This window comes from Arvicanthis niloticus, chromosome 14, assembly GCF_011762505.2.
Source record: "Arvicanthis niloticus isolate mArvNil1 chromosome 14, mArvNil1.pat.X, whole genome shotgun sequence".
Classification (NCBI taxonomy): Eukaryota; Metazoa; Chordata; class Mammalia; order Rodentia; family Muridae; genus Arvicanthis; species Arvicanthis niloticus.
The window spans coordinates 61866840-61891760 of NC_047671.1; the positions used below are offsets into that span (position 1 = coordinate 61866840).

General features: G+C 43.3%; 1 protein-coding gene across 9 annotated transcripts in view; it reads right to left on the reverse strand.

The window, feature by feature from the left end:
• Nucleotides 1–24921, reverse strand: part of Fhod3 (formin homology 2 domain containing 3) — a 400629-nt gene that overhangs the window by 207546 nt on the left and 168162 nt on the right. For all 9 annotated transcript variants that reach the window (XM_034518100.2, XM_034518098.2, XM_076912886.1 and 6 more), the window contains exons 4-5: nucleotides 21311–21378; nucleotides 15118–15223 (exon numbers count right to left, since the gene is read on the reverse strand). In XM_034518100.2, coding sequence (XP_034373991.1) covers nucleotides 15118–15223; nucleotides 21311–21378 — 174 coding nt within the window. The remainder of the gene's footprint in view (nucleotides 1–15117; nucleotides 15224–21310; nucleotides 21379–24921) is intronic.

Genomic DNA, 24921 nt, shown 5'->3' on the forward strand with positions numbered 1-24921 from the left:
CCAGGAAGCGGAGAAAAACAAATGGTGGTCTCCAGGCTGCTTCTTCCTCTTCAGTCAGTGGAGGACCCCAGCCCATGGGATGGTGCCAGCAACAGTTACTCCTCAGTTAAAGCCTCTGGCAACACCCCATACACATGCCAGAGCAATGCTTCCATGGTGATTCTGGTCCTTAAGTTGACAATGGAGACCAGCCACCGTGACAAGTTATTCTCGAGCTTGGTGGTACATCTTCGTATTTCACAGTGTACTATGGTTTCGTCTTCCTTTATTCCACTTCAAAGTGACTGAATCTTACAAATCAATGAATTGTCTTAGTTTGGGTTGTACTGTTGTGAACAGACACCATGACCAAGGCAACTCTTATAAAAACATTTAATTGGGGCTGGCTTACAGATTCAGAGGTCCAGTCCGTTATCATCAAGGCAGGAACATGGCAGTGTACAGGCAGACATAGCGCAGCAGGAGCTCAAAGTTGGACATCTTCATCCAAATGCAAACATGAAAAAATAGCTTCCAGACAGCTAGGAAGAGGTCTTAAACCCCAATCCCACAGTGACACACCTACTCCAAGGCTACAAATAGTGCCACTCCCTGGGGCCCAACATGCTCAAACCACTACAGCAATCAAGTAAAATACACTATTGAGTGAATGGATTCGTCAACCTGTCTTTCTTTATTAAGGATTTTAATCATAGAACAATTGGGAAGAGTGAAAATTGACAAAAATAATCAATGAAATACAGAATGTTGAAGAGGTCAGTGGTAATGAAACCTTCTAGTTAAGATATGGAGGAGCTGAAGAAAGAAAGAAAATACACAAAGGCAGATGAGGGCCACTGTAATGGCTGGACTTAGAAGAAGAAGAGTGGATTTAACCAGGAGGAGTGGATTTAACTGCGCTGAATGGACACAGTACCTTGAAATGTATTGACTGTCTGAATGAAAACTGGAGTTGACTAAAGGCAGCTTGGTAGCTTACAAGCAGCTGTCTTTGCTGAGCGATTGATTAGATTATGCCTGCCCCTGCTGCTGCCCACTGGCCTCAGGCTCTAGCTGCTCTGGTCTGTCTGTCAACATGAACTCGAATATCCAGCAACTCTCTAGAAACACCTCAGGCTTTAGTGCTAACTATGACTACTGACGAGGTACACTCACTGTTAGAGGATTGCCCAGTAGCCACTGTAAGTAAGCCTTCCTCCACCCCACCCCTTATAATGTTATATCAGCTATGTCCCTGTAATGACTCCTTCTTATTAGAGCCAGTATGACATTTGCTGGACAGAAACTCTTTGGGCAATGTTGGGAATGTGGCTGGATACAAGTAAAAATAGGGAAGCCCCATTCTACCCCAAAACATAGTCTTGGCTGCAACTCTTTCCCCATGAGTATCAACTATCTCTCTAGTCCAGCCTTGGCTTAACCAATAAACCCAAACTCTGTGGCATTTCTCAGCATACTCCTGTGTCTCAGCCCTTGGGTTCTGGAAGACAGGAAGCCTATTCCTGGACCTTTGCTTCTGGCCTCAGCATGTATGTATGACTTCCTGAATAGAAACTACAGGTAACTTAACCTGTCAAATTTCTGAATCCTTTAAAAAGACTCTGTACAAACATATTTGATGACAAAGAGCAGCGGTTCCTCGCCCTTGCCAATGGTGCAGGTGGGCTCTACATGACTTAAGCACAGCTGGCTTTCCTGGGAGCTGAAGTGGGATAACAGTTGCTTGGAGACAGTCTGGGATCCTATAGCAGTAGAGACATAGCCCAAAGGAGGATGCGAACAGCTCCCCTTTCCTCCTTTCAGCCTTTCATATTTTACTTAGAACCTTAGAAATAAAAGGATTTACAAAGCTTAGCCAACAGCAGCTGACCCCAAGCTTAGTGGACCTGACAGGTCACCGGGTCACAGCCAGAGTGTTTCCAAGGCAACATAGGGAGTCCTATGACTAGGACAGTTTAATTGCCACACACCTGTTTGAAATCAACTCCGCAACCTTTCTTGAACTGCCTTCTAGCCCCCCATCTCCCAAATCTGTGGAGCTCCCGTGCCCTCCCTGCTGGGAGTAGCTGACAGACATCACTAATCAGCTATGGCACTCTTTCCTGCTGACACTGGATGTGACTTCAGAATCCTCAAAGACTGCTCCAGAATGGCACCACAGATCAGTTTGTGTTGGCAGGAGAAAGAAACTAATTTTCCAACTCTTGGAGCTTGTCTGCCGTCAAAAATCGACTTTCCTGAAACTTCTACTTACTGCTTCTAATCCATCTTTAAGGGAAAAAAATATGGTCCCTTCTTCCAAAAACAACCACTTACTTAGCTAACTACATTTAAACTCATCCACTGATTAAATCCTAGTCGGCTCAAGGCCAGGCCCATGGATGGGGTTACCTGGGAAGAAAAGGAGCAAGTGGGTACATCATTCCAGAAGACTGAGGGGTCACAGAAGTGATAGAAATGACTGTGCAGCTGAGAAGCAACAGAACCTCATGCTCCCTGTGTGAACTGTTCCCAGAAGAAAGAGCGTGGCCCTTCACAGAGTCTCATTATAAGAAGATAGGGAAAGAGAGGTAGAGCAGGAAAGCAAGAGATAAAAAAAAAAAAAAAAAAAAAAAAAAGAATGGGGAAAACTAACTCAAATAAAACCCCTCCACAACACACTGACCCTTCAGCGTGCACACAATGTTCCAGCTTCACACCTTCTGGCTGTGTGCGTGAAGTTCTTAGCGTAAGGTTTACACTTAGTCAAAGTCCCTCACTGAACACTGGACAAAAGAGGGTGGCCCGTGCATAGTGCTCAATCATTCAATACCTTTGCCAACTACCTCCCAAACATCTGTGAGATACTTACAAAGATGCCAGTGCTGGAGCTACAAAGGCTGATGTACATCATTCTGTAACCAAAGAACTTGTCTCCTGTTTCAGAAGCAGGAAAATAACTGTCTCTCCTACAAGACAGACTATGCAGTACAGCCCACATCTGTGCATCCCATCAGGCGAAAACATGACAACACAAAATCAAGATATATACCATCCTGAACTACTGATCCAGCAAACGTATCAGCAAGGGCTTTTAATCATTTGGCACACTCTAGGAACTGTGGCTCACCACATGTTGTCAGTGATATAACTGTTAAAACCAAGTTATATGCAGAACACCAAAACACCGGGGTCCAAGACAGTCTTCTTGGGATTGTAATGCCTGATTCCCACCTTGAAGAATAAGCAGAATGCAGATGCTAGTGTATGAACCCATAATGGGGATAAACAAGCAGCTCAAAAGCTGAAGCAGAGAACAGAACCCTCCTCAGGGTAGCAGTTGCTCATTCATGATGGTCTAGACAGGCATACTAGAGTATTGTTCTGGTGGGCTCTTCCCACATGGAAAGCCCAGGACTTCATGGATATCAAAGAAGAGGGGGACAATTGAAGATAGGAACCAAGAAGAGCTGATCGACAATGCAGGAAGTTAAGCCTTGACACCGGGCACAAAAGGGACCAAAAATGGATAGGACTGAAAAACATGCAGATACATTAGGAAGTGGGAGAAGATGGGAGAATGGGTTAGGAAGGAAAAAAGTGTTGGTCTGAAGTTAAAACCTCAACTGTGAATGAAGACACAGAGTGATTTGAAAGGAGCAGAGAGGCAGACAAGCCTAAATTTGATGACTCACTGTTACACTATAGGTACGTGGGAAGTATGTTTAGGAGACCCTCGGAGGCCACCTTAAACGTGAGGAACGATGGTGCTCTTGGTAGAAATGGCATGCAGAGACATCGGGGAAGCTCACTGAGTAGGGTGATGTTGGGACCAGGTTTGGGATGTGGTGTCCTGGGACTAGAGAGACCCAGAACATGGATGGCTCACAGATCAGAGGTGTCAGAAAGTATCCTGAGCTATGGGGCATATATTACAGGGAAAGACTCACTGTCAAGAACACAGTGACATTGGGAAGCAGCCCTGTCCATTTAGCCCTGCAAACTCCAAGGTGAAGAAATCCATGAACATACCAGTTGCCATTCTAGCAAATTTTAGCCAAGAAAACAGATTAAAGTTTACCTCAGACATGCTGTTTAACCATAATCCTGGATCTGTAACTCAAAGCTGTATAAAAAGAAGACCACATACAAGGTCAAGTAAGAAACAGCCAAGTGGGTAATCCCTGTGCTTTGAGAGATCCCTAGTCGATAGCTCCTGCAGAAAAGCCCTGAGTGAGGAAAGGGCAGAGCACAGAGACACAGCTTTGGTTTGAGTACAAAGGAAAACTCCTTGTGGATGTATTGTAATGAGATTTGTCGGGGTATAATGCCACTCTCTGTACAGGAGGAGCCAAACATCCATGTTTCTCTTTCTTCCATTTTGCAGCAGATAAAAGGATGATGGCAGAGCCTTTTAGCAGCCTTCCTTCAAGTAAAATACTTACGGGCTTGTTGACATAGGGTTGCAAGAAGTTTCATTTTATTTTATGTATTTATTCTTGTCTGGAAGACAGCCTGAGTTTCTGGAGAGATGATTCTACATAGAGTGCATTGGGAATGCAATAAACTTGGAAGGGTGAGATGCAGCTCAATAGTGGAGCAACTGGTCCAGCATGTACCAAGCCCAGGCTTGGTCCCCAGCACACACTCAAGGGGGCCATCTGATGAGCACAGAAAGGAGTTGATGATATTTAACTATAACTATTTTAATTACTTTTCTGTTGCTTTGATAAAAACCCCATACCTAAAAGAAGGTTTTAAAAAGTGATAGTTTATTTTGGCTTATGGTTTCAGAGGGATGAGTTAATCATGCTGGGCCGGAGGGATGGTAGAAGCCAAGAGATCATGAATCAGAGAGTGATAACCATAAGGAAGGACAGCCTATTTAATCTCCAAGCCCACCACTGGCTTACTTTTTCCAGCAAGGCTGCACCACATAAAGTTCCCTCAAACAGAACTGCCAACTGGGAGCCAGGTGTTCACATACCCAAACCTATTCAAGATGTTCTCAATCAAACCAACACAAAACAGTGCTGAGTTATGCAGATAACTTTACCATTTCCATAGTTTAAAAAGGGTCCAAGTTCACATGAATCTGCCTAATGATTCTGCAAGTTGGAGGTAAGGTTTGCCAGGCAAACAGCTGTGTATTCCTCTGTAGATTCTTCTATATAAAGTATCTGCTACCATTTATTAATGCTTGCTACTTCCAACAACAGTGTTTACTTATAAATCTAAAATTTAGACTTAGGCATTCTGTAATTATAGGAGAAATAGCACTTAAGAAGACAGTAAGAGGGGAAAGCAAAGCCACTCTTAAAGATGGCAACAACCTGGAGTCAGAAACAGAGTGGCCATACCATACTCACTCGTGGATACAGGGGGTTAATGAGCTGGGGCCTGCCCTCCCTACAAAGGATCCCAGCATGCTCTCTGACCTCAGAACAGAAGAAGCATAAAAAGCATTTCGTTACATCAAAGACATGTATCTGCCTCTGCCCTTTCTTGTCCACTCTGGCGGGAGATGGTTAGGGCCCAGATGACAAGCTACACTGAGTTTGATAATTCAGAACTTCCAAAATAAACAAAAACCCAGCAGCCTCCAAACCAACTCCTCTTAAGTTCCCCCCAGATGGCCTAGGACAAGCACAAGTGGGAAGGGATCAGAAACCAAACACCTGAAATAAGACAGCTATCTCCACTCCAGCAGGCCCACCCAGACACACCAGGGACTGCCACTGGCTCTGGAAGACACTGGGCAGCAGGTGGCTTCCTGTTCTGGAAACAGAATCCTGCAGATACTGAGGCACCAGAGTCAGGTGAGGGTACAATGTGGCTCAGTCTAGAGAAACCAGGAGAGAGATGGAGCCATTCTATATTATTATAATCCATATTTTGCCCCTGTTGCGGAAAGGACTGAAAGACACAGGAGAGGCCTGGCCAGTCTCTGAGCCAGTTTCCTAAGGATGTGCAGGTCCCATCAGGGAGAGGGGAGGGGCCTCAGAACAAACACTCTGAAGACTGGCAGGAAGCCTCCCTGTCACCACGGATACCCAGCAACCACCAGAGGGACTTTGCATCTCTCTGTCCCCAGAAAGGAATAACTGTGGCTCTCTTGACAAAACCCAAACCTCTCAGCAGGTTGCTGATTATACCTGGAGGTCACATTCCCAACAGGTGCTAAGCTGAGGCTGTGGGGAAAAGAACATCACAGCTACCATGCTAAGTTTTCACTGGGAAATACAACATTTGCTGGCCTCAAAGACAGCACCAACCACAGAGCAAACTCAAGACTAGCTTGGTGAACCAGTAAGGTATCAGTTTCATTACAGAGCTAAGTAAGAGGATTCTTACAAGAACATGGCTGACCCCATAGCAGTCACATCATCAAAAGGCCCCCTAACCAGCCAGGACTGCATCCCTGTAGCTGCTATCTTCGTTTGCTTTCTATTGCTGTGATAAAACGCTAACCAATTGATTCTTCCCAGGACCATGTGGCACCCAGGAGGTAGCAAACACCCCTAGTGAGCTGGGTTTTCTTACACCAATCATTAATCAAGAAAATGTCCTAAACTCTTGCAACCTAACAGAAGCATTTTCTCCATCGATGTTTCTCTTCCCACATAACTCTAGCTTGCACCAACTGGACTAAAACAACAACAACAAACAACAACAATAACAAACAGGACTATCCATGACAAATGTATAGATGTAATCTTTCTTCATTCACCCTTACACACTCTACATATTGTATCACCTCCAGGGACCCTGGAACTATACACAGCTGGAACAGAATTATTCACAGCTGGAAGGAAGATACAAGAAGGAGTGGCTGGAGTCTCCCCTCCCTCTTCTATAAAGGAGCATAAGCAGACCCCATCTTGAGGGTCGCTTGCCATGGCCACTCTGATTAAGATGATAATGGCCGCTATGCTTGCAACATAGTATCCCAAGACAGCACATTAAAGTTACATGGACAACGCATGACTGAAAATCCCAAGAAGCAGAAGTCCATGGAGACAAAACTTAAAAACCTTCAGGTACTAGTATAAAATTCTTACAAATCAAGTTGACATATTCAATGCAAGACAACCAAAATTTCAAAACCATTGTTAATGACTGTAAAATACATAGGTAAGAAAAATTATACCCGAATTACCAAGACTGACCAAGACTGATGAAACCATTAGGCCTCTAATAATGTGTTCAGTCGAAAACAATATGGAAATGTACATGCCTTCTACTCTGACAACTCCATCCCGGGGACTTCTGCATCGGAAAATACACAAATGGTTTCTGTATAAAAATTGGCACATTAGCACAGGTTTCCATATTAATATCACAGACTGGGAACTTGAAGCCAAAAAAACAAAAACCACCTCATATCCAAGGAGACTTGTACACAGGTAGTTCAAGATGGCAACATCTGGGTTCAGCTGGGCTGGTTTCTTCTGAGCTCCTTGTCTTGTAGAGGGTGGTCTTCCTTCGATACAGGTCTATGGCTTTAGTTCCTCTTAGAATAAGAATCATAGCCACATTGGGTTGGTGTCCACTCTAATGACCTCAGCTGCATTCAGATACCTCTTTAAAGTCCCGGTTTCTAAGTGGAGACCCATCCTGAGGTGTGGCAGGTTACAGTCTCAGCATATGAACCTCGATGGATGCATTCAGCCCAGATCACATGACAACAAAGGGTAGAGCTGCCATTGAGTCCTTCAGAGAAGCTTTTTATGTGCCCACTAGTTGCCATAGCACACTGAGTACTATACTGTTCATACAAGGAGACTTGGGCAAAGATCTAAGAGATGTCATCACAACATGACAACTGGTATTTCAGGGCCACATTTTTAAGCCACACCCTTCCAGGGATACAGCTGGTTGATGACATAAAGACACATCAATTTTTATCAAAGTCACACATGAAACAAGCACAGTGTGTGGAGACAGTCCCTGTTTGGCCTTTATGTGATAGTTGTAGTTCCAAATATTTAATTTCATAATTTATTCAGTAAAACAAAAAAAGCCTTAAAAGCTACTTACATTTTTAAGAAAAACATCTATATCATTCCATATTTATGTGGCTGTTTTTTATTATTTTTATAGGCAGGTTTTTTTTAATTTTAATTTATTATTATTATATGTTATGGGTGTTTTGCCTGTATATATGTGTATCATATGTGTGCAGTGCCTACAGAGGCCAGAAGAGGGCGTTGTTTCCTCTGGAAATGGAGTTACAGGCAGTTGTGAGCCACCATGTGGGTGCTGGGAACCGAACCCCTGTCCTCTGAAAAAGCAGCCAGCGCTCTTACGTCTGAGCCATCTCTTCAGTCCTATAGCTATCTGTTGAGATGTGCCTGTCTTGAGACAATTTTATGTCATAGGACTCTATGGACATCTCATTTTAGATGGGACTTGGTCAACAAGACAGACTCATGTGTGAGGTACAAGACTTAGAACTGAGATGAAAGCCCCTTACCCAACTCGGGTTCAGCTAATATATCCAGTTTCCAACCGGGGCCTTCTGTCCTCATACCCCAGTTCCTCCTTCCTCCCTGCCTGTTTTCCAAGCTGCACTATTCTGACTTTAAGTTACTGTTGAACGGCAGCTTTTTGCCCTTACAAATTCATGGCATGTCTTGGTGAGGAAGAGGCATGCTAGATTGTTGAGCTTTGAACAGACTGAAAATTGCTTAAGAAAAAAAAAAGTTAGTAAAAAAAAAATGTTGTGGCTTGTACTTGAGAACCAAGTGCAAGACGTAGCAATGACGTCATAACTTCTGGAAAAGAGCTGAGCTCCGCTGCTGTAGACGATGGTAACTCTCGCTTCACAGACTATGATGTCATTAGTCAGAGGTCTCAAGTGTAAATGCATAGGGGGCAAAGAGGCAGCAGAATAAAGTGGAAAAGGTCAGACAACGCATTAGGAGTGGTGGATTGCAGAGAAGCCAGAGCCACATGCCTGGGCTACCAGGAGCAGCTGCTCTAACTGCACTCTGCTCTAACTGCACTCTAACTGCAGCCACGAAGCACTGAGGGTCAAGTGCCGGGCTTGAACTCAGTGGCTCATGGCAAATCTAATTTATTGATATTCACAATTAATTTTTTTTTTTACACTTAAACATATTAAATAAAGGAGAAATGAGCTGCAGGCTCTACTTTGCTCCATAGGCTGCCAATCTGGGCCAGGTGACACGATACCCTATCGGGAAGTGTCTCCCGCTGCCAGACCCACTCAGCAAGAGTGACATCAAGCCAAAGGGAACTTTATCCTGGACGCTGGCCTCGGTTTACATGGGGCTGGTGGCACTACAGGACACAGTGTGCAGTGATGCCATCTATATCTGGTCAAGTATGCAGCCACCATGATGTCTCTGAAATCTAGATCAGGCACAGGAAGCCTACTCAGCAAGAAGAGTAGCGCCCAGACCAGCAGAGGGATCAGGACGAGGGCAAGAGGAAGGGGAAGAAGGGTGGGGCCCAGTGGTCAACAGGAAGCCCAGAAGCCGGGGCCTCCTCTTGACTCAGAAACAAGCAGCCATGCTACTGCTTCCAACTCTTCTCCTAACAGTCACTTTAGGGCCCCCTCTGCCCACCCCTTTGACTCCAGAACCCCATTTCTCATTTGGCTTCTCTGACCTGAAACACTAACATGCAAATGTGCGTAGCTTTCCAGCCTAGAGAATGCTCATGTAGATACCAGTGTGTCAGTCACTTCTGCCATCGCTTCTCCCTCTGAGCTCAGGTTTTCTGCCTCTGCCACTGTGGATGCTGACAAACACCACCTGGCCATTCCCTGATCCTCCAAGAGAATTCCCTTATGGCCAAGACACCTTGGATTGTCTTTTTCCTATAGTGGAGTTAGTGAAGGCTAGCTCCAGTTTTTTAAAAAACAAAACAAAACAAAACAAAACAAAAAGCATGAACCCTGGTTTTCTTCCTTTAAATTTCTTAACACAGAACAATGGGTTTCATCATGACATTTTCACAAGTTATCGAGATACTTTGCTCATACTTACTACTACCCCTACTGCCCTTCCTCAAGTCTTCCCCCTCCCAGAACGACTCCTCCCATCTCCCATACCCCTTCCTCCCCCCACTCCCCCACCAGACTCTTCCCTCAGACCAAACAGTCCTCACTATGTTTGCACACATACAGTTGCATCTAGATTCTGCATGTATTGTCTTTCTCTATTTCTTTCTCTGACCTCCTCTGAGAACTTCCTCTCCCAGTCTCCCTTCATGTTATAGACATGAATCCATGTGTGCACATGTATGCACACACACACAAATCCAGATGCTTTATGTGAGAAAAAGCACATGGCATTTGTGTCTGCCTTATTTGCATATAACAGAATGGATATTCCATCAAATCTACTACAAATGACACCATTTTGTTTTTCTTTATGGCTGAATCAAACTCCATCATGTGTATAAGTTATAAGTTTCTAAAATCCAGTCATTGAATCCTGGACTTTTAAACATCAAATCTGCATTTTGAAATGCTGACAGTATTTACAACACTTCTTTTTAAAATACAATAGAGGTAAAAATATCTATTTTTCTTGTACAACTAAAGGACTGGGCTACATGAGTTTTTATAACATAGCTCTGATAATAACTACAGTGTTCGTGACTAAGCTTTGCTTTCAGCAGAATGATCAAATCAAATTTCTTCCCATGAGCCAGGTGTGGTATTGCATTTCTTTGGTCCCAGCACTCATGAAGCCAAGCAAGGTGGGACTCTGTGCCTGTGAGGTCAGCTGGACACGTACCATGCATTCCAGACCAGCCAGAGCCACATAGCAAGACCCTGCCTTGAAAAAAAGAATTTTTCTTTACATGAAAACTGCCAATCAAAGGAGACGTCTCTTGGTGTTCTGCCAGAATATACAACTGGCCTTAGGGCTTTTACACATCTTTCTCTTTTCCTCCAAAGTCTAGTGTGTGTATGCAATTGGTACACAGTATCTAAACCGTGCTGGGCATCTGCTTTAGAGCAGGGTTCAATCCTGGTTTCATCATCTCAGCCTCAGGGCCTGATGTGGCACGTGGCCCACAGCAGAGGCTTGGTAATGTTTGTGGAAAGTTTAAGTTCCCAGGAATATACTACTCTACGTCCTCCTTCCATAAGCATAATTGTGAGGTATAATATTCCACACTACATTTATATTAAATGCTGGCTATCCTGAAAAACTGTAGATCATTAGCTATAACCGTCCAAGAATAATAACTCAGATAAATATTATTTCTCCGTGTTGTGCAGCTAAGACCTCTTCCCAGCAGCTTGCTCACACTTGTGGAGAGCGCTTGGCTACCCTGTAACTCAAACCTGTCTTTACCTCTCAGCCAGTAGACACTCAATGGAACGTAACCAATGCCGGGGCCTCTATATTAAAAAAGGAGAGAAAAAAAAAAAAAAAAAACCCTCAGACACGGGGCTAGAGAGATGGCTCAATGGTTGGTTAAGGGCACTAGCTGTTCTTCCAGAGGACCCAGGATTGATTCCCAGCAACGACATGGTGGCTCCTGATCATCTACAACTCCAGTCTCAGGAGATACAACACCTGCTGGCCTCTGAGGGCACCAAGGTGCACATGTGGTACACAGATATACATGCAGACAAAAAATAAAAGCTTAACATACACATAGACACACACCACCACCACCACTACCACTGGCTAACAGGGCTGAATAGAAAATGACCACATCAAATTTCTTCACAGATAATCAGTCTTTTAAATACAGACTTAACTGCACACTGCTCCTCAGGCCTGTGGGGACCACAGGTAGTCACACCGAGCTTGGCTCTTAAGTAACCCCATAGAGCACAGGCTGTGGTCACCTTAATCTGTGTTGTTTCCTACATGCTGCTTGGTCCAGTTGTGAAGCCAGTCAGTTCCTCTTCCTAAGTAGCCCGTCACCTTCAACCACTTCTGTATTAGTGTCCCACAACCGAAGTCACCATGCACAAACCCTGATCACTCCAGGAACACGGTGGGCCTCAGAGCCCGCTGAAACAATTGTAAACAGCCAGCCCTCCCCTGCCCCGGTGTTCTCATTGCTGTGGTGAAACGCCTCACAAAAGTAACTTAGGGAAGAAAGGGTTTATCCTGGCTTCGGGTTCAAACGCACAGTCCTTTGTAGCAGGCACAGTGTGATGGGAAGTGGCTCTGTATTTACAGCAGGAATGTGAGGCTCCCGGACACCCTGCCCCAGTCAAGAAGCAGAAAGAAATGCTGGTGGTCAACCTGCTTCCTTGTTTTTCTTTCATCTAGGACCCCGGCCCACAGGGCAGTGCCACCCACATCCAGAGAGGGTTTTCTCCCCTGGGGGAAACCTTCAGAAGCTTGTCTCCTACGGTTCTAAACCCATTCATGTCCACGGTGAGGATTAACCATTACATCTACAGGCCTGCTTATTTTACTCCATCTAGTCCTTCCCTCAGAAACTACGGTGAAGGGGTATGGCCACAGTCCCTCCTCCCACTCTGCTGAATAGGCTCCTGGTGTGCTCCGACTGGCCCTGTGTGTCTTGCTGTGCTCTCGCCCAAAACCAATAACATAACTAGAAAACTTTTGTAGACCGCCTCCTCCTGATCTCCATCTGCCCGTCCTCTATTTCCATTCCAGTGCAATATGGTCAAAACACGGCTGGAAAATAGAAGCAAGTTGAAGGTATTCTTGACTGTGAATGTCTGATGACTGCTGCAATTGTAACGGTGCTCACAAGAACTCTGTTGAACACACAGAGGAGTGATTCAACACGTGGGTTGGGGAAAAATGATAGTTCCCTTGTATAAAAACAAAAAAGTCACACCCCAAGAAATATGTCATTCATATGCTCCCAGAAGATATGTTTCTTGGCACAGGTTTTAGCAAGATACATCACAGTGTGGCATTGAGTGAGCACAGTGCCCTTGTTGGGGCAAATCTCTTGACTCAGTAGATTAAGGGCAGACAAAAGAAGATACTCCTTTCCGTGGAGAATGGCATGCTGGGAAGTGACTTGAGTGGTGTGAGCAACTCCTCATTTTCCTGGGACTGCATGGCAAGCCTTCTAGTCTCTAACACATGAGCACTATGGGAAAGAAAAAGTGGGAAAGCCAGACCCTGGTGGTGGCATGAAGCATCATACCTCCACACATCTTACAGGTGTTGCCTAAGAGGGGCTTTACTGTTCATATTTTCTATGGGGTCGGGGGGCATCAGGTACTTTCCAGGATCTCTCTGGAACATGAGTGAGTATTCTCACTTGTTAATATTGAGCAAAGTGCTCTTAGCATCTTTCTGGTCCAGATCAGAACATTATAAATTAACAAACCACTGTAAGTTTCAGCATAAACACTCAGTATGGCAGAGAGCCTAAATGGAGCTCATGATGGCGACACCATCTACAGTTGCTGGAGAGCAGAATTCACAACACTCTACACCAGGGCCCTGTGCAAGGACTAACCTCCACTTGCACAAAGATTCTCTGGGCAACACCAAGATTAACTATGGGGTGGCACTCACTGCTGCTTCCTAGGGGGGCTCTTCCCAGTCACACTATGTTTCTTCTTCTATGTGGACTTGTTCCTTTTAACAGAGACAGCTGCCACCTTTGGATATAATAGAGCATGAAACTTGAGGTCTGTGTGTCTTTACACACATCACAATTTCCAAGTTAAAGACTAAATGATATGGAAGGGCAGAAACCATGCATCTCAATGGTCAGGCATCCTTCCTGAAAACTGATTCAAATCTGTAACAAACTCAAGGAAAGATGGAGGGTAACAGAAGGAGCCAGCCTGCCATCTCACAGACTTAGTCATAGATACACCACAGAGCAAAGGAAGAGGGTAAAAGAGGTGCCGTCTCCTATACACATGGCATTTAGCAAGGCAAACCCAAAAAAGTGTATGCTGACTTGAGGATGTGTTCAGTGACCCCAGGGAATTTCCCATTGTGCCTTCTGCTGTGCGGGTTTTCAGTAGCACCAGGTGGGGAAGAAGAGCTTGGCTAGCATGAGCTACATAACACCACAGGACACAAAGAAGCACTCCCAGGGCAAGTGGTCCAGCTGCCGTCTCAGTCAACGCTAACCTTGTGCATCCGATATTAAATCACACAGCTGTATACTTTTCCTTCACCCAAAGGGAAAAGTAAAAGATGTCTGTGGTTTTCTTTCTTTTTTATGAACATCAACTTGCAGTTTGTGGAGTCAGTTATTCATACTGAAGGAACAAGAAAACCCAGGACCATCCTGGCCTAAGCCAGCGCTCAGGCCAGGCCCAGGGAAAGTGACATTCTTAGGCACAAGCACTGACTTCTTTGAGTTTCAGTTAGTTTCCACTATAAAGTGGGGATACTATCGACTTATATGAAAGGTCTCCTTTTGTAGCTCAAAACCTTTGTTTCTGGACCACCTGCACATAGGTTTTGAGGTGCTTTTTTTGTTTTTTTGTTTTTTGTTTTTGGTTTTTTTTTTTTTTTCAAGAGAAAACAGGATTACTTAGCAGAAGACCCCGATTGCCATCACCGGAAGAGACCATTAACTCTGAATGGCAACAGGAATTGGCTTCAAAGCCACCCGTGCACTAATTTGCACATTAAATTATAAGGCAGAAATCAAAATCGCTTCTTACAGTGCAAGTTCCCAGGTCCACCTAAGGCCTATGTATCAGAAACAGCAAGGCGTGAAGAGGAATGCACACTGTGATGGCAGCCCCACAGGGACAACTCAAGATCAAAAGCTATTGGTTTCCCTCCCAGAAATACATCGGGGTTTTAGTTTTGGGTAGCTTTGAGCTAAAATGAAGAGTAGTCTACTTGAGCCCAATTAGTGTGTGCCCCTCCTTATCATATATATATACATATATGTATATATATATATATATATATATATATATATATATATATATATATATATATATATATTTTTAAAGTGAGTCACTGTTGTTTGCTCTTAGGACCTATGTGAAATTAAGTCAGCCCTGACACCAGCTAACTACTAGGAGCTGAGGAACTGACAAAAAAAAAAAATGCTATGAGCTGCCACAAGGAATCTTTCCTCCATTATCCCAGATTTCTTACAGAACTCCCAGCACATGAACCCCTGAGGAGACCTTGGCCTCTGCACAGAGGGACTGCCGTGACTCACCCCTCAGGATGTAGTTCTGATAGTTCTGATCCGCCTCGGCTCCCACTTTGATCAAACACGTCAGACCTTCGGCTATGACAAATTCATGCACCAAATCCTTGTCATCCTAGTAAGAAGGAAAGAAATAAAATGAAATAAAATCTAAAAACAAAAAAAGTTTTTAAGTGTTCAAATAGGTCCCTGTCTACCTTATACCCAGGCTGCATTGTTTAAACTCTGCAGAAAGCTTTGAAGTAAAACGACCCCATAGGAGATTCTGCCTTGTTCAGACGAAGTCTCTAACTCTTTAAATATATTAATTTAAAAATTTTCAGACAATATATTTTGATTATGTTTCCTGCCTTCCCCCAACTCCTCCAAGATCGTCCTCACCTCTGGATTTTTGTTTTGTTTTGGAATTTTATTTTAAGAAGGTTTTCTTTATTCTTTATTCTTTTCCTTTTGAGAAAGAGAGAATGCACATGAGCAAGTGTCTAACTCTGGCCAAAGAAATTTTATAAGTCTTCACACTGTCATTTGCCAAAGACCAATTATTGCCTTCTGGGCAATTTAATAAAGATGAAGTAAGTGAGTCCCTTGCCTGTCCGGAAGCTGCACAGTGCTCTGCTTCTCACTCTTCAAGATCCTCAGGACCCACACCCCACAGAACTCAACCCGCTGGCCATGTGAAACTTCCACGTGCAGTTTTTTACTACAGCAGCATCCAGTGACCACGAAACATGTCACAAAAAGCACACCTCTGTCCCAACAGATAGCCTATGAACAGCAGTTTCAACAAGAGGCTGGTGAACTCCCTGTCAGCCTAAAGAAGCCTCTTCTCTCATCCCTTCCCTTGCATAGCTGGCAGCACAGGGGAAGAAACCTGGGTGCAAATGCATCCACTCACCTGCAGCAGCGGGCCATCCTTCAAAACAACTGCCATGGTCAACCAGAGGCAGGACATAGAGAGAAACTCAGTGGTAACTGAGCTAGTGGTTCTCAAAGAGAGCTCTCCAGATAAAATGGGCAAGGGACCCTTGGAAGCCCATTTGAGAGCCTCAAGGGAGGCTCTCACGCATGCAAATTGCCTAGCCATACCTCTTCCTGAGAAAGAGGAAGCAGCAGCTGGACAGAGCTCGGGGCTGTGAATGTCAAAGCTTCCTTCCTTCCAGGTAAGACAGAGGTTCTAAGAGAGGGACCCTTCTCACCTTCATCCTCTAGGGAGCTTTGAGAAGACGAGGAAGCAGGACTGTATACAGAAGCACCAGATTAGGATTGCTGAACTGAGACACAGACTCCACTACTCAGTTTCCAAATGGGCAGGATAGAAACAGTATCTATCTCAGACAACTCTCTCTTGACAGATAGTCTGAGAGTCAAGAGGGCAGGAAAACAAACAACACACACTTGTCCAAGACCACTGAACTACATCTGGCCAGCACTCAACCTGGGCAGTTGCCGTAAAACCAAATTCTGGACACAGACATTTCCATCGCTGCTGCCTTCCCCTGAGATAGGGAGATCCCCTAGAATAGACAGCACCTTGCCTGCAACACTGTGAGGATACAACAGGAACATCCATACTTGGTTATAACAGACAACAGAGCAGGAATCCACAAGCAATCCCCAGCAATGGGAATACAGAAAGCCAGTGGAGTGACAGAGGACTGGTATAGATAGTAACGGCAACCATGGATTATCACTAAGAGAGAAAATAGATGACCTGGCACAATTCTCCTGTCTCGACATGCAATCAGCCCCTTTCTTTATTATATGACATTTTTCAATTATATGGATGGGAGCCTTGAGTTAAATGTGGGCAGACATAGCACAGGTCCCTGGAAGCAATGTAGCAAGGCAGGGTCAGCGCCAGTTAGGGGCAGGGGCGGAGCTAAGGCTGAACATAATGAAAGACAGCTGTGTGAACTCAGACTTTGAGATAATCGTGGCTGAGGAAGAAAGAGAAAATGAGACAGTATCATGAGCCTTTGGAAAATTACTTTACGCTGGTAGGTATAAAGGAAATAAAAACTACGTCTCCCTCCCTCCGACCCTTTTCCAGCAGCGTATGTGACCTGGCCATGCAAATGAGCTCATGTCTAGTCAGGAGGGCTTTCTAAGCATGTAACAAATGTTTATTGCTTTAACTAAAACTAGATTCACACATGACTTCATGGTGAAAAAGTGCGAACAAGCTCTCAAGAAACCAGTCAAGCTAATCACTATTATTAATATACCAGAGAACTGAGTGTCTGGCAAAGGCACTCGGAAAAAAGCGCTGGAGAGGCGAGACGGTGTTCACGAGAATTAACTCAGACCCTTCGCTAAAATGCATGGGCCCGCGTAGATAAGGCACCAGGGAAGGAGAGACTTGTGGGTAATAAATGTGGAGAAGGTCTTCCAAATTGGCAATATCCTAGAGTTTAGATACATATCCTGAAATATATAGGCACTGACACATGATTCTTAAGACACTGGCTTCAGACAATTATGAAATTAAAATGTTCTCACCAGCTGATAAGAAATTGCTGCCACATTCCAAAATTTTCTGTAGGAGCTATTCATTGGCTTGAGATTTATTTTTTACATTTACTCTCTCTCTCTCTCTCTCTCTCTCTCTCTCTCTCTCTCTCTCTCTCTCTCTCTCTCTGTGTGTGTGTGTGTGTGTGTGTGTGTGTGTGTGTGTGTGTATGAATATGCACATGTGTTGAACACATGGCAGTCCATGCAGATGGAGATGAGTAACATCTTGTGGAAGTTGGTTCTCCTTTTCTCCCTCCCACTGGGTGAGTCTTTGGTATCTAATTCAGGGTTTCAAGCTTGGTAGCAAGTGCCCTTACCCCCGGAGCCATCAGCCCTGATTTTTGTTTTCGTTTTGCTTTTGTCTTGGGTCTTGTTGTTATTGTTAATAACTGACTCAATCCAAATGACCAATGTCTTTGTTTTTTAAGCTCCTAAAGTAAGAGTCTCTAAAAGTATCTCCATGCCTAGAGAACATGAGAGCTGAGGAAGATGAAGACCCAGACATATAGAAGGCAACAGCCTAAGCCTTACCCAACATGCTGCCTATCTGGTCCAGTTAACCTCCAGCAGGTCTTGAGTATGGATTTGTGCACACTTCTGGCAGCAAGCACCTTCTTTCATGCTTGTCTGCATAGTACCAGCCTAGCTGTTCAAAAACCATTTCACAAAACAACAGGAGAGACTCAAGGGGCACACACCAAGGAGCAGATTGTTTCAAACGCTATATAACAAGTCTGAACAAGTTGGTTTGGTTTTCTTTCTAAGTTTTCAATTTGGGAAAATCGCATTGTATGTAAAACAAATAGTTCCACGAACACAGGTGTAAATGAACTCACAATGGTCTTGTTTTATCATTCTATCTTCTCCTGCTATGGAATCTGAAGCAATTCTCAGAGCACACATATAGTTTCCAACTATAGAAACCTTGTAAAAATAGGAATTTATAAGCAACATTTTAAGTTTTGAAAGTGAGCAAACATCTGGTCAGCGTCCATATTTATAACTTTTTCATCACTGTTTATGCAGGATGTCAACTTAACACAACTTAAGTGTTACTTGGGAAGAGGGACCTCATTCAAGAAATACCCAGATCAGATTGATCTGTAGTCATGTCTGTAAGAGATGGGCTTGATCGATGATTGATCATGAAGGCCCAGCCCACTATGGGTAGCATCATCCTTGAGTGGGTGTGTTTCAGCTATATAAGAAAGGTAGATAAACACGAGCCAGAGATGAAGCCAGTAAACAGCTGGGTGCAGACAGCCAGGCTCCTGCCTTAAGTTTCTGCCCTGACTTCCTTCATCAATGGACTGTGACCTGAAGTGTAAGCTAAAGTAAACCCTTTCCTTACCTAAGCTTCCTTACCTTTTGGTCAGAGTGTTTTTATTACAGTCACAGAGCTCAGACCAAGAAAAGATCCAAGCAAGATGCACATATGGCAATTCATTTATATGAGTCTAAAACTCAGAGACACCTATTAACTAGTTAACGGAAGATAATGCCCTCATCCTCACTAACATATGTGTTGAAGAGTCAGTCATCCTTGAGAGCAGCTGATCGTCTGCGTTAGGCGGATCGTTTCCCTAAAGCGATGTCTGGCATGTGCTTCTGTCTTTAATTATTTGTAGTTGTACTCATGTCTGAACCCAGGGTTGATTTGTTGGCTTGACTACATCATACTTTATGTTTCCATTAGGAGGTACCTAATGTCTAGTGGTACCTTGTTTCTGACATGTTAGCAACTTTTGTTTTGTTATTAATTCACTAATGGATCCATTAAGGGTGAAAGAAACAGGGGCTTCCTATTCTTTATTACCTACAAAGACTTCCATTTTTAAAAGAGATGCCCTTTTACCATAAAATTCAATATGAAAAAGCAAGATGACTGTGAGATCCTAAAAGTTTGCCCTTTTCAAAATAGCTGGTCCGCCAGCACCCACTGCCTACTCATCTTGTCTACCATTGTTAATTTTCAGCATCCTTGTGAATGTGTCCATCAGCTCTAACTTACTCAGTGTGTCTAGAGCCATAGAAATTATCATCTTGATTGATGTGCATTGTTCCATCTCTGGACAACCACTGGGCAGCCCTTCAGATTGCTTCTGAGAGGAAGAATATCTTAGTGTTATCTGATAGCTCCCTGTTCTCCAAGTGATAAAAGGATAAAAGTTTCTTATAACACGACAGAGAAACCATGCCCCAGCAACAGACCTGGAGTATAGGAGGAAAGGGGGTATGTCTTTAGAAATTTCCACCAGAAAAGGGGTCCCATCCTGGAAAGAAGAAACAGTATGACTGAACAAGTCTAAAGAAGGTAAGAATGTGTGTGAGTTAGAGGGTTATTTGTTGTTGTTTTTGGTTTGGTTTGGTTTGGTTTGCCCAGCTTTTTTGCCTAGTCCCTTTTATCAGGAAGAAACTCATTCTAGCTAAAATTATCAACAAAGAAAATCTTTTAAAGACATGGATAAGACGAGAATTACAGGAAAGTGGAATGTATACGAGTATAAAATGATAATGGAAAAAATAATGAACCTAGACAGTCATCCTCCATGCAAAGATCACCTTCACAACCGCACAGCCTTCATCTGCCCACTGCTATCTCACAGGTATCTGGAGCCTGACCTTGCCCTTCACTGAGGGCTTCTCTCAGTATAGAGATGAAGGAAAGGCTTGATGTGTATGGAGTTTTAACATGAAACCAGTGGTGAGGGACTTGCATGTGCATGAGGGAACATACCTACAGTAGCTGGACTTATAATAACAAAGCTGGGATTAAGCAAACTGTCTACCCAAAGAAGAATGAGCAGAACAGCTTGAGCTCACTGTATATAATAGAACCCCAGCCAGAGCTACTCACACCCACTCCCATTCACTCTCCATGAATAAGCCAAAGTAGGATACACACAGCATGATAACATGCGTGCAAAGTTAATACCAAGATTGTCATACACTGTGGGTATCTACCACTAGGATAGAAACATGAATATGCACAACACTAAATGAAACTATTGATAGAGAGGAGACATAGAGGTGGAAGAAGGTAGTGATTGGGGGTGAGGCAACAGAACACAGGTCTTTAATTATAATCAAATGGGTTTTCTTTTTGTAAAATCTGGAATATAGAATAATATATTATTTGCTTAAGTTGTCCTTACTTTTTATACTTGAAATATTTGACATAAAATATTCTCCTCTAGAATTCTGATCTAATTTTCCTATATGTGTGTGATATGTGTATATGCATGTGAACACCTGTGGGAGGGTTCCAGGCACATGTGTGCAAGCACATGTGGGGGCCAAAAGTTGACATCAGTGGTTTTTCTCAATTGCTCTCTACCTTTTATACAGAGGCAGAGTCTCTCACCTGAATCCAGAGCTCACCAGCTCAGCTAGAGTAGTTATTCGGATTGCCCTAGATTCCTATTTCCACCTCTTGAGCACTGAGAGTTCTGGCAGGCTATCATGCCCACCCAGCATTTACCTGGGTGCTGGAGACCCAAATTGGCTCTATCCTTTGCTCAGCAAGCCCATGGCTCAGTCTGCCATCTCTTCAACCCCCTAACCTAACTTGTAATGTCCTCAAAACACACTTTCCTATTTGTAATAAACACAGGTATAAGCGTTTATGTATCTAACTCTAGAAAAGTAAAACCAGGACTGTAGTATTTTGGCTTTTGTTTTGCCTTTTTACCTGAAATATCTGCTTCAGTGAGAAAAGGGCCCTTCTTAGATCTCGGCCACTGGAGTTGTACAGCTTTTCTGAAATAAAGAATACAACAATTAATTTAGTTGACTCAATGAATGATACGAACATGAGAAGTTATGAAGAATGACACCTTTTACCAGAAGACAACAATGCAGCCACTCAGGTCACCTCAGACACTGGCCTGCTCTGCTACACAGGCCAGAGAGAGCCTCTCTCACTCCATCTTTCTCTTTAATACAGGTGTGTAACAGACTGCCTTCTAGTTTGTAGATACTTCCATTTGGTGGCCAAATACACAGAGAAAACCAATGCAGTCCAAATGCAATAAATTTCAAGGAAATGGTTTGCATTTAATTGGGTATTTGTGTGATAAAGTAGAACATAGACTTGTTGAATCCCACATGGCCATGCACAAAGGGATGGGGTGACATGGTTCCTGCCCCTGGAACAGAGTGAGCAGGGAGTGGGCCTCCGTGACTGTTGATGTTTGCTGTAATGGTAACGTTAGTTTGTATAATAATGTGCATATTTTCATGCTCCTCCTTTGGGGAATGTTCTCCCTGCCAAGGTTAATGACTCCATGATAATTAGGAGCACCATGAGTCCAGGAGGTGAGGGCATGTCTGTGTCTCAGCAAAATGGTAAACGCTAAGACCTTCAAGACAGCCCGTAAGGCTATAGGAATAAACTCTGAAAACATGAGTTCAAAAATATATAATTTCTCAACTATACAAAATATAAGGATGTAATATGAATTATATGACAGGCTTCACAAACCTAAAAGAGCAGAAGAGGCATCTGTACTCGGAACCAGTTTGTCAGAAAGATACAAAGGCAGGCAGATTCCAAAGTTCAAGGTCAGCCTGGGACAGAACTTAGGCCCAGGCATAGTGGGAATGGTGATATCAGAGTGAGATCCCACCCAGCTAGCTTACTGTCTGTGCTTATAAAGGCAGGCAGATCTCTGAATTCATTAGCAATGTTTAAAAAAAAAGAAGATCATGTGCTTGCTGTCTAAGAATCAAGAGGTGGAGGTCATGGGACAGTAATTTATAGGATAATCAAAAGGGAACCTGGGGTAATTTGATCTGCAGGAAATGAGCCATCTAAAAAATGCTTAAAGTTGTAAGAGAGAGGCTGGAGAGATGTCTCAGCGGTTAAGAGCACTGACTGTTTTTCCAGAGGTCCTGAGTTCAATTCCCAGCAACCACATGGTGGCTTACAGCCATCTGTAATGGGATCCAATGCCACCTTCTGGTGTGTCTGAAGACAGCAACAGTATACCATATACATACCATATACATAAAATAAATAAATCTTTTTTTAAAAAATTGCAAGAGAGAGCTGCCTCCAGAAAAAGAAAGCTGTCTAGAAAGCCGTCTCGAGCAGGGCATAGGCCATCAGCTTGTATCCACGATTTGCTTCAAGTTATTTCTTTCACTGCTCCCAGACTCCTCTTCCTCAGAACCCCCTCCAAGCCAAGGCTGGTCCTTGGCACAGAATCACTTAGAAATCAGGAACTTAAGTGATAGAGTACAACATTAAATCTGTTAGCATATAACCTCTTAAACTATGGCTTACAACCCCTCATGAGGTCGGGTAACTGAATCACACACACACACACACACACACACACACACCACACATACCACACACATACACACATGGAGAGACACATACCACACACACATATACCACACACATGCACATATATACCACACACACACACACATGCACACACATACCCCACACACATACACACACACCACACATGCACACACATATACCACATACATACCACACACATACCACACACACATATACCACACATACACACTACACACACATACCACACACACACATGCACACACATACCACACACACCTGCACACACACCATACACACATGCACATACCACACACATATGCACACACATACACACACACATATACCACACACACACACACACATGCACACACACATACCACACACACCAACAGTAAAAGGTTTCTGAATGCCCAATGAGCAAAACATGATTCATAATCAAACAGGTAAGTTTCAAAATGGGTCTGACGTCACTTGCCTCTTCTATGTCCTGTGACGTCACTGAAGCCTGGATTCTGAACACATAACATGTTCTATTTGCACTGTGCATGGTATCATGTCACATAACACCACCAAAGGCCCTCTGAGACAGTTGTGTGTTATGACTTCCAGTGTTTTTAATGTAACATTTCTACAGTTAGAGAAATATAATGATTTAATTGGTAATTAGAATTGTAGTCATGAGCAGGATACACCTGCTTTACATGTTAACTCTGAAAGTTGCAGGCCCTGGGAGAGACTTGGAAGCACGTGAGGTTAGTAAGCTATAGCATTGCATAGACGTAGCAACTTAACTTACTCAATTTCTATAATAAAGGGCTATATAGATATAGGTTCTTGAATGATCTCAGGTAACCGATGTGTTTTCAGGAAGTATCTAGTTCATACATGTTTTATAATCTTATGGACAGGGAGCTATTTATAATATTCCTGGTCCCCTTTTATTGACTTCCCACCTCTCTTAGCTTTGATACTGATTGTTGGTGTGTGACATCCTTTTGACTTACCAGCCTGAGTAGAGTCCTGGAAATCATGTCACTCTTTTCAAAAGTCACCCATGGGCTTTGCTGGCTTTCTCACTGTTTCTGGGCTGTTAGTTCATTGATTATTCTCTTCCTTTTGTTTCCTTTGGATTTCAACTTCTCTTTTTTTCCCCCTAGTTTCTAATCCTTTTAAAAAAATTTTGTCTGTTGTGAAATAGCTAACTGGAACTTTTCACTTTTGCTGTTCTAGGGATTGAGCCCAGGGCCTGAACCACGCTCGATAAGTACCCGACTGCTGAGCTGCGACCCAAGCCCATCTCTTAAAGTTTCTTAAAGCAGGACCTTCACTAGTTATTGATGGTTTTAGTTTTGAAAATCAGCAATGATCCCCAATTTCTTCTAAGCAACACTGTACTTGTTTCCTAAGCATTCTGATATGTTTCCTTTCATTCAAATTTTATTCATGGTGAATATTTCATTTAACTCAAATGTGAAGGGGCTAAAGTGACGGTTCAGTGGTCACAGGCACACACTCCTCTCCCATAGACCCAAATTCAGTTCCTAGGACTCATGCTAGGTAACTCACAACCACCTGCAACTCCAGCTCCAGGAGTGTTCTGAGCTACATAGTCATCTGCAGATACACCCATGCACACAGATACACACACATTTAAAAACACAAAATCTTTAAAATCCAAGTAGAAATAACCTAATCCTGTGACTGGTTTATTAGAATTAACATTAATTTGTAAATATCCAACATTTTTTCAAATAACTTGTCAAAAATTACAATTTTATGGTATCAGTTCTTTTAGATTTATTTTTTTAAATTCTCTCTCTGTTTCTGTCTCTCTGTCTCTGTCCCCCTCTTTCTCTCTCTCTCTCTCTCTTTTTAAAGATTTATTTATTTATTTATTTATTTATTTATTTATTTAATGTATATGAGTACTCTGTAGCTGTTTTCAGACACACACCAGAAGAGGGTATTGGATCCCATTACAGATGGTT